The 12,227-nt window shown below is 41.6% G+C and overlaps 1 protein-coding gene across 3 annotated transcripts in view; it reads right to left on the reverse strand.

Annotated features, from left to right (window-relative positions):
* C1QTNF3 (C1q and TNF related 3) overlaps positions 1-11,495 on the reverse strand; it is a 19,250-nt gene extending 7,755 nt beyond the window's left edge. Inside the window, exons 1-4 of one of the 3 annotated variants that reach the window (XM_006917795.3) lie at positions 11,058-11,495; positions 5,601-5,712; positions 3,396-3,550; positions 99-228 (exon numbers count right to left, since the gene is read on the reverse strand). In XM_006917795.3, the coding sequence (XP_006917857.1) occupies positions 99-228; positions 3,396-3,550; positions 5,601-5,712; positions 11,058-11,357 (697 nt within the window). In that variant the 5' untranslated portion in view covers positions 11,358-11,495. The remainder of the gene's footprint in view (positions 1-98; positions 229-3,395; positions 3,551-5,600; positions 5,713-11,057) is intronic. The other 2 variants (XM_025050963.1, XM_006917796.3) reach the window with 2 other exon arrangements.
* Between the last annotated feature and the right edge of the window lie 732 nt (positions 11,496-12,227).

The raw sequence follows: 12,227 nt of genomic DNA on the forward strand, positions 1-12,227 counted from the left end.
CTTCCTTCCTTCCTTCCTTCCTTCCTTCCTTCCTTCCTTCCTTCCTTCCTGATTGCTAGATTGACTATTTCGGTCATTCATTAATCTCTACAGCTCACCTGATACTGGGGCGCCAAATCTACCAGTCATGACATCAAAGAAGTTGCCGATGTTGGTCTCCACGCTGCTGAAGATAATCCCGCTGTTCTGATTGCTGAAGTGAGTTGCCAGGGAAGCCATGAATGCAATCTAAGGAAGGAGTTGACAGTGAATTAATAGGCAATCTATTTTAAAGAAATGAGATTTTTATACATGTAAGTTTATTTCAACATTATTTGTAACAGCAAGGTGGAAGTCAATTAAACATTAATCTATAGAGAATGAATTAAATAAATCATGGTAATTTCTAACATTTTTATGCTATGTAGCCATTAAAGTGATCATATATATCGACAGTTCTGATCATGTGTTTCAAGGAACATTAGACCTTATAATGCTTTCTGAAATATTAAAATTCTATTATCAAAGAATATTGGGATTATTTTGGTGAAATCTTCCACTTATAGCTATTAAATGCACATTAGAATATTAAAGATCTGAGAAGCCCAGTAGCCAAACGACTTTTTACTTTTGTTTACCCTGTGTTAGTCTTTCCCCAAAAGAGTTGTGATAAATATACATTTAGTCTTCATCTCCTCCCAAGAGTGATCACGGTATCTTTGTTATGTTAAATAAGTGACTTTTGCAAAGCAGCATAGATAAGCTAAAGTTGGGGCAGGTTGCCAGTGGAGCCAATCATGTGATTAGAAAGTTGAAAGTTTCAGTCCCACCCGGACCTTCCAACCTCTGAGAGGAAAGAGGTGTTGGCGATTGAGTTCAATCACCAAAGTCTGATGATTTAATAAATCATGACTATGTAATTAACCCTCCATAAATACCCAAAAGAAAGGAGTTCCAGGGGTTCCGGGTTGGTAAACACCAAGAGATTTGGGGAGAGGGCACGGAAGCTCCACACCCTCTGCCTATACCTTGCTCTATGCATCTCTTTTATTTTGATGTTCCTGAGTTATAACCTTTTATAATAAATCAGTGATACAGCAAGTAAAATATTTTTCTGAGTCTACGAGCCACTCTGGCATATTAATCAAACCTAAGGAGGGGATTGTTGAAATCTTCCATCTCTAGCTGGACAGTCAGAAGCACAGGTGACAACTTGGACTTGTAATTGGCATCTGAAGGGGGAGGGACAGTCTAAGCCCTTATCCTGTGGGATCCGATGATGTCTTCAGGTAGTGTCAGAATTCAGTCGAATTGCAGGACACCGGATAAGCTGGTGTTGGAGAATTGCTTGGTGATGTGAGAAAAACCCACACATGGGAATTGTACCACCATTGGAGAGTCACATTTGAAAATCAATGCCAAACCCCTGTCCAAAAGAGTCATTGAAACTGAGTGTGAATTAGATCTATAATTTCTTTAACCTGCTCGGATCATCTGTTTTCAATGAATAAAAATCTTAGGGAGATAGATGAGAGGTCAAATAATTTGAAGTTCTGGAAGACTTGGGGGGAAGGCAGGTCTGAGAGAATCAACATAGAAAGGATCTTGACAGTCAGAAAGACAGCATGAGGGCACAGGATGCAGAAGGATGTCCCCATAGGTGACACCAGAGAAGTTATTTAAAAATAGAAATGAAGGGTCCCAGAAGTCACCCTCCTTTACAATCTGCCTAAGGCCAGTCTTTCCTCCTGTGTGATACCTGCTTTAAAACAGGTGAAAGTAGTACTCTCAAATGATTACATTGTAGTTTTAGGGTCAAATAGTTAATGAAGCAAATTTAATAATTACTTAAGGTGTTCTTCATTAAACAGGCTATTCCAGGGCCCCTTAGCCCAGGTACAACCATTCACAGGCTTGGGATTAGAGTTTCCAGCTTTGAGAATGTCTATCATCCACTTTATTAGGTAAATTTAACTTGCCAAGGAGAATATGTCTCCTTTCCTTTGTAAATTTATATTGGCACAGGGATCCCAGGTTGCTAAAATTATTAAACAGCATTCATTTAAAAAGTTACAAAACCATAAAAGCCGTCAAAGTAATACACAGGACCTTTTAGTTTGCAATGCCCAGAAAAATGGTGGAATTTATCCGTGGTCAAATGACCACTATATATGCCCAATGCAAAGGCAAAGTTTTTCCCCAATGATCTTTCGGACAAGAGTTGCTTTATATCCTAGTTCTTTAAAAGTCTCTCATATTACTGTACATTTCCTCAATTTATTTTAACCGCAAGTTACTGTTTCAGGAAGACATACCAGCTAGAAACAACTTTAATACAAGATGCTAACTTTCACTGTTCACAGGAGTCCCTTGGAAGATCAATTTAAAAAAATATTAGCCAAAAATAAAAGTAATCCAGTAGTTTTCTTGGTGACCACACTTCACATTGTATTTTTTAAAATTTATTTATTTAAATTAGTTTCAAGTATACAGTACATTGGTTAGACATCTATATAGTTCATAAAACAATCTCCCCATTGCTCCCTCCCTTCCCTGGCCCTTCACCTAGTCATCATATTAATGCTAATTGCATTTCCACTGCCATGCTCCCCATCCCTGTGACCAACTATCCACTACTAATTTGTACTTCTTTAACCCTTCGCCCCATTCTCCCAGCCCCCTAGAACTTCATATTTTCAAGTTTTACATGTTATTGGCATCAAAAATTTTGAAGATCACTTAAAAAATAAAAAACAGACAAATGAGTACGTGAGCTTGGGATAAAATATTCAATTATAGCCTCATAAATGGATTAAAAACACTTGAAGCTAAAATGAATATAATCTGATCTGGAAATCTGTAGGTGGATAACTCAAAATAAAATGTCTCTAATGATAAAGATACTGATGAGAAAAGTTTAGATAAAAATCGTGCCACAAAATCTGAGTTGATAGAAAGCAATATTTATACATTAAAATCCATATATGCGATTTAGATGCGGTATGTAAATGCAATAAAATTAGGAAATAACTGGAATGGTCAAATATCTACTTATAATATTTTATATATCCAGAAGTTTATGTATTCGCGTTGCTGGAAACCTTTTTATTTCATATGTCTTCTCTTTTGGAAAATGAGAGATGAACTGATATTCACGATTGTCTTGTACTTGATCTATTGAGGAGTTAAATTTCACCCTTCATAAATTTCCCTGCTTCCTAAGGATAATTGCAAAGCACTCCGAACAGCTCAGACCTCACACAAACATCCTGTGCTCCAGATGAACAAACTGAGATTCAGCTTTACTTAGCATTGGTGAGCACTTGAGGAAGCGCTCACGCCTTCTGACTCGCGGACCCTGATTGATGATCAGGACAATCTAGAAGTCACCTGGAGATGTGTTGAGGACATTTTACCTGCAGTTCTGGTGGAATCCCCGGGTAGCCCTTCTCTCCTTTGGGGCCATGCTGCCCCCGCTCCCCTCGTGGTCCCAGGTCACCTTTGTCTCCTTTTTCACCTTTGGCCCCTTCATGGCCAGTGGCTCCATTATTGCCATTGTTCCCATGGTTTCCTTAAACAACCAGACATCATCACGTGAGAAAACCCAGTCACTCATACTCCCCGTCCATTTGCACACATCTCCTTTCTTCAAACATGTACAAACTCAATTGTAAAGGGGGTCCATTCGAAACAAGCCCAAATACAACCGTGGAGGCATCATCAAATGGGATCTCTTTTAAATGGGACACTGAAAACAACCTTAGATACTCTTAAGGCTCCAAAGCCTCTTTTTCCTATAAAGCAAGACCTGGATGAAAAACATGTAGAAGACTGATTATCAAAGCATCATTTACAATAGCAAAGATTAGAAACCACCTAAATGTCCACCAAAATTGGATGTACTTAGTAAAAAAATGGTTCAACCCAGTAAACGATGTTTTATAGTCACAGAAAGAATGCTAAAGAAAAATATTTAATACCATTGAATAATATTTATGTTTTAGATAAAAAGGTTATAAATCAATAGGGATAATATGATACTACATGTGTGTATATATAATATCCGGAATACTATACGTGTGTGTATATATAATATCCAAAGGGAAAAAAGACTAGAACAAATTACTGAACAATGTTTACAGTGTACTTTTCTCCTGAATGGATAGAACATGAGTGATTTTTGTGTCATTCTATATAATTTCTGTCTTTTTCAAGTTTTTTTACAAAGGCCCTGTACCACTTTCATAACCGCGGAAAAAGTAAAATCACTGATAAAAAAAAATTATAATAATTTTGAAAGCATGACTTAGATAATGATTTTGACTCTTTATTTTGCTACTAAGAGACAATTTCTATACCTTGTATTTGTTTAATTGTTGAATTTCAGGACTTTTGCTATTAATTTTTGCCTGCTACCTTTGGTCGGGTACTCATATCTGGCTTGCAATCCTTCCAAATAAATGAACTTTGACTGTGTTGACAGGTTAATGTGCTAATGACAAAACTGTTCCTAACAGGAACTATTTAGGCCAGCCTGCTCTGTCACTTGAGAAGAGTTTAGACCAGAGAAGAGTTTAGGAGGGTCCGAATATTCCCTACCCCTAACCACTTCACCTGCTGCCTGTTTCCCTTGATGTTCAATGACATAGATTTCAAGTCAGCAATCACAGCTTAAAGTCTAATGTAGCATTTTCTCATTTTAAATTTGGTTACATTTGAGAAGCCACTCAAAAGTATATTTAAAAAATTAAACCTCATTTCACAGATGTTAACATCAATGGGGTTACATCGGAGAAGAGCAAGTGGACTTTGGCCAAACCCTGATAAAAGGTCCTATCCCCAGGAATCGACGTGAGGAGAAGGAAGACAATTAAACGCCCAGACAGATTAGGAAGTCCTAGGATGGAGGGACCTGGGCTGTCCTTTCCTTGGTGATTCATGATGCCAGCAAGCTATCCCAATCCCAAAAGCCTGGGACACCGCTCAGTAGAGTAGGGATGGGATGACTGAATGGTGGGTCTACAGGGGCGCAATGGAGCTCTCTAGCATTCCTCATGCCACCACATGGTGCAGGAGTGCAAACATGTTCCCAAGAGCCCAAGAGAGGCATAAAAATCAACTGAGAGAAAGCTGAACAGGAAAGACTCTGAGGTCTGGGGAAGAAAACTTTAACTGGGCCGAGAATCTGGCAAAAGGATGGGTAGCTCTGTGAATGACACCATGGAGATACCTATAACCCAGACCAGCAAACTCCTCTCTTTCACATCCTCACGTCATAAATTCCCTGATAGTTGGATATAGTGTATTGCACAGACTATGCTAAAATCAGGTAGTTCCACACTCATGCTTGTGAACAGACTCCCAGCCTGTGAATCTGGTGTCCCAGGGTGACTAATGCCTGTAAGATCCTTTGTGTGGTATAGATAATCAATTTTATAGGGTTTATAGTGTTCCACCTAAACTGTCTCTATAAGCCCAGTCAACGCAATTCTCTTTTGGATTTTCCACGCGTACACTTTGGATGACACACAAGTGATCTCAAAATGGTTAGGTTCACCCTGGCTCATATTTTGGCACAGTCTGTAATTAGACTGGCAAAAGTGCATCTCCCTCATCCTTACCTGGAATGCCAGGGGGGCCGGGAGGTCCAGGTGGCCCTTGGTAACCTCTGAAGCTATAATCTCCATGACAACACTTGCTGCAGTCTGGGGGCAGTCCTCCGGTTGGTGGAGACTTTAAAAAGATACAGAGATGAGCTTCAGAGAAAGGTATTTGTGAGTAACTAAGACTTTTGAATTTCCTCTGGCCTCTTCCCTAGGTAAATTGAACTCTAAACAACCCATAGCAACATCAGAAAAGATGGTGCGGGGTGGGGATGGCAATGGCAAAAGAGTCAGAGAGTAGCTAAGGTGAACCGAAGATCAAAAGGAAAAGGAAACAAGAGAGTCAGTAGAAGAACATGCTTTTGGGGAAGGAGCGTGAGTGGGGTGGGGGTGGGGGCAGTATGCCTGAGAAGTATTCTGCTGCCGCTACTGATGGCAACAGAAGAAGAACCTCCGAAAGTGGACCTAGACGCATCCCCTCATCCCCAGCTGCCAGAATTCTCACATGTAACTAGATTGAGTAGATGGTCCTCAAATGATAAGAATTACCAACTTCGAATAAAGATATTAAGACTATCTATAATTCATAATATTAGGTTAAGAGTTCTTAGAAATTCTGAATGGTAATATTACCTTTTCAAACAGCCATGACACCCTCAAATTATCTTAGGAAATTAAACAAATGAAGTATTAGTTCAAGAACTTTTGTTAATTATCTCATTTTAAGTTGGGTTTCCTTTGAGAAGCCACTCAAAAATATTTTTAAAATATTAAACTGCAGTTGATAAACATTAAGATCCACGGTGGTACATCAGAGAAGTTGTTTCTCTAGAAACGATTTTGACTTCCTAGGAAAAAGTATTTAACATGATTTTCTATTTTATATTCCACTTCAAAATTTAAATTATCGTATCGTTTGAACCATATTTAATGAATACTTAAAAGGTACTAAATGAATTCATATATGACACGAGTTAAATGCTCATTTATTCAAAGATAAATTTCTAAAATTTGTGCTTTCACTTCGGGAAGCTAGAGAGCTGGTTGAAGGTGACTGGAAGAAGAGTCGGAGTTGCTCATCAAATTTGGAGTCTCATCTAATTTGGCAACTTACCTTTTAATTCTGTCATACAAAATACTTGTGGAAACTTTCCTAGACACCGATTATAATTCAACAGTTTCTTGAAAACAGCATGTTGTTGCTAAGGGATTCATTTTAAAAAGGAAAAGAGAGAGGGAAGAAGGAAAGAAGGGGGCGGGGAGAAAGGGAGAGAGAGTGGAAGAAAGGAAGAAAAATAGAAAGTTCCCGTTTTCTCCATTATTAGAAATCCAAGCAGAAAAGTAGATCAGAGCTTCACAGTGCTGAACATTTAGACTTTACTTTTTTGTTAATCAAAAATGGGCTTGGATTTTTTCCTCACTCTCTCATTCCTTTTCCCTAAAGATTTCCACCAAGCTATTTGGGGAAAATACAGAACAGTGTCTGCAGTCCGGGCATTCTCCTGAAGCAGCTGAAAGCTCAAGGCTTGAGTGATCAGGAGTTGATGATTGGGAGCTAGCTCTCGGTCTAGTCTTCAGCCCACCAGACTCAAGCGTGTACAGACGTGAAAATCTACGGAAACCTTTTTTGAAACTGAAACTAGTAGAGGAGAAGAAAATCAGTGAAGTAATCGGATTGAGACAAGGGCTTCCAGACACTTGGAAAGTCAGACACCACAGCACCGCCCAACTTTCTAATTCAAAGATGCAATCTGAGAAGTAAGTATTCCATCATTTCCTGCTGCGATTTTGTTAATGTGAAATACAGCTCTTTAAGTTCCAAGAAATCTGGGACTCTTCTAAAAATGGATTTTAGAGAAGAAGGGGTGAGGGTGCCGGAGGGAGGGGCGGCGAGAGGAGAGAATCATTTGTTTAAGAATAGAATTGAAATACTGAGATGTTAAGAATGTTAGAAAGATGACTGAACAGGAATCTGAATTCCCATCTCAGTCCTGCGTGACTCTAGTGAACTCATTTTTCCCCAGACATCTTTTTTTTTTTTGTCTACTAAATTAGAGGATTGGGCAAGATGGTCATGAATTTCCTTTCCAGCTCTAAGATGCAAAGATACTAAAGCCTTTGCCAAAGCCTCAGATGATGACTTCGAAAGATTTTGTTTTAAAGTCTGGCATCTAGGCATGAGGAGATGGGGTTGCTCGGTATCGGAGCTAACTGGGACGAGGTGCATGTCCGTGCTACCTGGGGCACTTCCAGAGCCTAGAGCTGCCACCAAGACAGGGAGAGAGCTCTGGTTACTACTAGTCGGGCAGCTTCGGAGAACCGCTATGCAACATTTCACATGTTCCTCCCCTGGCCTTGTCTTTCAAAGTTCAGTCAAGTGGGACAAAGTGGGCACTTCCAGAGCCTAGACCTCCAACCAGGAAGGGAGGAGAGCTTTGTTTACTACTGGCCGGGCACATTCGGAGACCGCTATGCAACATTTCACATGTTCCTCCCCTGGCCTTGTCTTTCAAAGTTCAGTCAAGTGGGACAAAGTGAGCCTTTGATACAGTCTTAGAATGAGTTGGCAAGATGTCTTAATTGAGAAGTTTTCTCCTAGGTAAGGGAGAATACATATTAGATAGTTACCGTATACCACCCTCTTAAGTTTATCAGCCCCTTTTCCAAAGTTAAGTCAAATTTGAACACCGAGGACATGCAAACGAGCGACACGAGATGAGGAAGGTGACTCTAAGACAAGTACCATCCATTTTAGAGATGGAGGCCTAGGAGCAGCTACTCAGAATAGAGCTCTACTACCAGGAAGTAACTTCTGGGAAACATTCCCTCTCTCCTTGTTTAAGCTAAGGAAGAAGGAAGTCACTTTCCCCCAGAAGGGAAGTGGAAAGAGGGAGAGATTCTTAAAGGCGAATGATGAAGAGCTGCAGAGAAGAAAATGCCAGGCAGAGAGAGCCCCGGTCTGCTTGCCACTGTCTCTGCACACACTCTAATCCATCACAAAGCCTGTGGCAGAGTCATCGAAGAGCACAAAGTTGACCACCTCACTGCCCTGCTGTAAGTAAATAAGCAACATTTTTGCTGGCAAAGTAAGATCTAACCAGACAACGGAATTCTCCAGCCTGGCCCCAAAATCATCCCACGTCTTCCTCCCACACCTCAGGAGCCTCAGTCCCACGCACTCCTCACGGGCTCTCTCAAGTCTCTTCGCTGTGGCACATATTAGTTTATTTCTTCCATGGATAGTCATCGTTTTGTCTCGTCTTTCAGATCCAGCTTAGCAGTCGCCACCACTCTGACACTTTTTCCCCAACTGCCTTCTGTGGATTGACTTTGTGACACGGTATTTAAATAGCCCCGTTGCAATTTCGGAACTGTTCAGAGATAAGAACTCGGTCATATTTATACCCATCCTAAAGCTCGGCACGTTGTAGAAGCACAGGATATGATTGGTGAGAGAATAAGTGAGGCAAAGGGGAATTAAAATAAAAGAAGAAAAGTAGGGGAAGTGAGGAAAGAAGGAAGAACACAGTCCACTCTAAAATTCGACGCGGTCTCCATATCCACTGGCAGACGAGTTGTTTTGAAAGCCTCGGGAACAGGGCTCCCCGACCCCCGGGCCGTGGACCGGTACTGGTCTGTGGCTTGTTAGGAACCAAGCCGCAGAGCAAAAGGTGAGCAGCAGGCCAGCAGGCGAAGCTCCATCTGTATTTGCAGCCGCTCCCCAGCGCTAGCATCACTGCCTTGGCTCCACCTCAAAGCCATTAGATTCTCATAGGAGCACTTGTCCCTGTTGCCAAAAAGGCTGGGGACCGCTGCTCTCGAATACCAAGGACTAAATCTGAGTATCTAAATCTCCTGTTGGGGGTTCGTTTGGAAATATTTCAGGAACCTGGAGGAGTTTAAAAGCCCCTCTCGGCTTAAAAAACAGCCAGAAAGTAACTTCTTGCCCCCCTCATCTGATGCTTAGGGGGACTAGAAGGTGGAGTGGAATAGAAATTAATTTGGAATTTCAGTGGCCTGCTAGGTGTTAGTTGCCAAGAAATAATGATCAATGGCAGTCTATATCTGTCTTCTGCTGCCTTTGGGGGTTCACACTGTCATAACCAGGAAGGATCCAGCAAAGACCTCATCTATTGAAAAGGAAAGTCCAGATCAGGGCTTGGACAAAAATGAAAACATCTTCACCACTATGGAAAACAGAAATTAGCATCCATTACCCTTTAGCCAAAAGATTGTCAAACGAAAAGACAATCTCTGAAAGTGGTTTAAAAAAAAAAGAGTGTGCCTTTAAAGGTTATCATTTCTTCTGTGGCTCCTTAGAGAAACAATTTTTTCTTAACACAGGCCCACAGGACAGTTTGGGCAACTGCAGTATGTGGAAGAATTAGAAATTCAAGGTCAGTCCCAGATCTACTGTGGCTTCTGTGTGAGATCTTGGTCTGATCAGATGACCGGCCTCAACCCAAACTCCCATCTGTGGTTCGAGGGGTTAGGTATCAACTGCAGTTGCTTTTTCGGGGCCTCTTTAATGCACTGAAGCAGTCAGTTCTTGCAGTAAACCTATTGGTTCAAAGATTATATACTTCAAAGTAACCCTCCTTGCCCCGCCCCATCTGCTTTCAGCATGCTTGATATCTAGAAGGTAAACCAAAATCTCTTTCTGCCTTATGTTATACACCTTAAACTAATATAACATTATGTCAAGTATACCTCGACTAAAAAATTCTAAAATAATTTTTTACATGAAGACATTAAAAAGACTTTCTTCCTGTTCTTAATGTGTTAAATTACATTGAGTTTCACTAGTTTGCCATTCACTACACTGAAACCTTAACACACTCCCATAGTGCCCTAAAAGAGTTAAAGATGTTTCCTTATTGCTAAGCTTATACTCTGAGAAATAAATCAAGTCCTCGGTGATTAGCAGGCATTAAGTCATATAAAAAGCTTTGCATTTTAAAGACATAGTCTTTTCGTTTTGTTTTGTTTGAACTCTTTGGTCGGTTTTTAAACAGGCTGAGCATAGAAACTTAGCAACCTAAAATGCTATAAATCAAATCAACAAGCCTGGCACAAACTGTCACAGTAAACTGCAAGTCAAAGTGGAAAAACTCAATGGGCAGCTTCTCCCTGCTGGGAAGGATTAAGAAAGTTTAATTCCCTTATGATCAGCAGATGATTCTCTCCAGCCATTCTTCTATCGGCAAAGGTCAGCACGCCTTTCTGCACCCACAGAAGAAAGGCAAGGACGATGCTGCAGCCTCTCTTTACCCCAGCACATCCACGCTACCTCTGCTGGTCTTCCAACCGAGATCCGCAGTCCCCTCTGTATCCCAGAGCAACCCAGAAAGAGACCCACAAGCAGCTCAGCAAACTTCTCGAAAGCATTCATCCCCAGAATCATAGCAGAAGAGAGCAAGAACAACAAAACTCATGAAGCTTGCACAGTAATCCTTAGAAGAGAATTCTAAGTACCTGGCCCCAGAACGGGGTGATCTGGGCTAGGTCATCTACCTCGGGGTGTGGTAGCTCATCTGGTCTCAGGGATTTTAGGTCTGTAGAAGTGTTATTATCCACAGTCCCAGTTTTAGGATGGCTCCGCTCTCTCACTTTCTCCCTCCTGGAGCCGCTATGGCCAGTCTGCTGGTGGCTTTGCACTATTCTCGCCACCACTTTATTAGCTCTTCCGCTCACCTCCATGTATTCATCTTGACACAGGCAAAATGGGAGGAAAAATAAAGCCAGCAGGTGCCAACAGACGAGCTGCCCCAGCATGATGCTCAACGGAGCCACAGAGCGTCCTGGAGAAGATGGCTGGGGCTCCAGGCGCCGTGGTCTCCTCGGGCGAATGCCAGAGCTAGAGACAGAGCTGCAGCCAGCCGGGTGGTTTTTATACTTTGGTGTGTAATAAATAAGGCTGCAGGCATGCCAGAGGGAAAGCAGTCCTCCTCCCCATGCAGAACAGCCCATTCATCACTTTCCCACATCACAGGCACAACGGATCTGTGTGCACAGCTCCCAGTTGGTGGGGTTCATAAATGTCACACCTTGGCATGTTTTTTGTCAAAGTGTGAAGAAAACATATGCAACCAGCTGGAAACAGGGAGCGTGTGTCCAAGCGTTTGCTTTTGTGATTAGATATGGAAAGGCGGTGCCTCTGTGGTCTAAGATGTCTTTTGGAAAAACTGACCCTGGGGCTTGCCAGGAAATCTGAGCTTAACTGCAACAATTCTGTCTGCAATGGCAATCGTGGGAGCTCCCCCTGCGCAGTCAGCATTTCCCCTTGTGCCCAGCTTAACGTAACTCATTTCCCCTTCCAAACGCCAGCAGCGGGAGGCAGCTGGGTGACTCCAGAACACTGAGCTGGATTCAGGCACAGAATCTCTGGGTTTAGCAAACACATTTCCCAGTCCTCCGTTTTATTTCCTTGTCCCTTGAGTTTCCAAAAGCCAAAGTTTAAATGAAGTTAACCAAGTCGCCGATCACCAGACAAAGATACAATGTCCTGTTTCCCTTTAAAAGAATGTTATTTGTCTCTGGCTACTCTTCCTTCTGACATAGTCTTGATTGAAATTGAAGAAATGGAAACTGACAGACCAAACACGCTGCTCTGAGTAGTTCAGGATGGAGAGAATTCTCATTTCC

The sequence above is a fragment of the Pteropus alecto genome, unplaced genomic scaffold, assembly GCF_000325575.1.
Source record: "Pteropus alecto unplaced genomic scaffold, ASM32557v1 scaffold127, whole genome shotgun sequence".
In the NCBI taxonomy this organism is placed as follows: domain Eukaryota; kingdom Metazoa; phylum Chordata; class Mammalia; order Chiroptera; family Pteropodidae; genus Pteropus; species Pteropus alecto.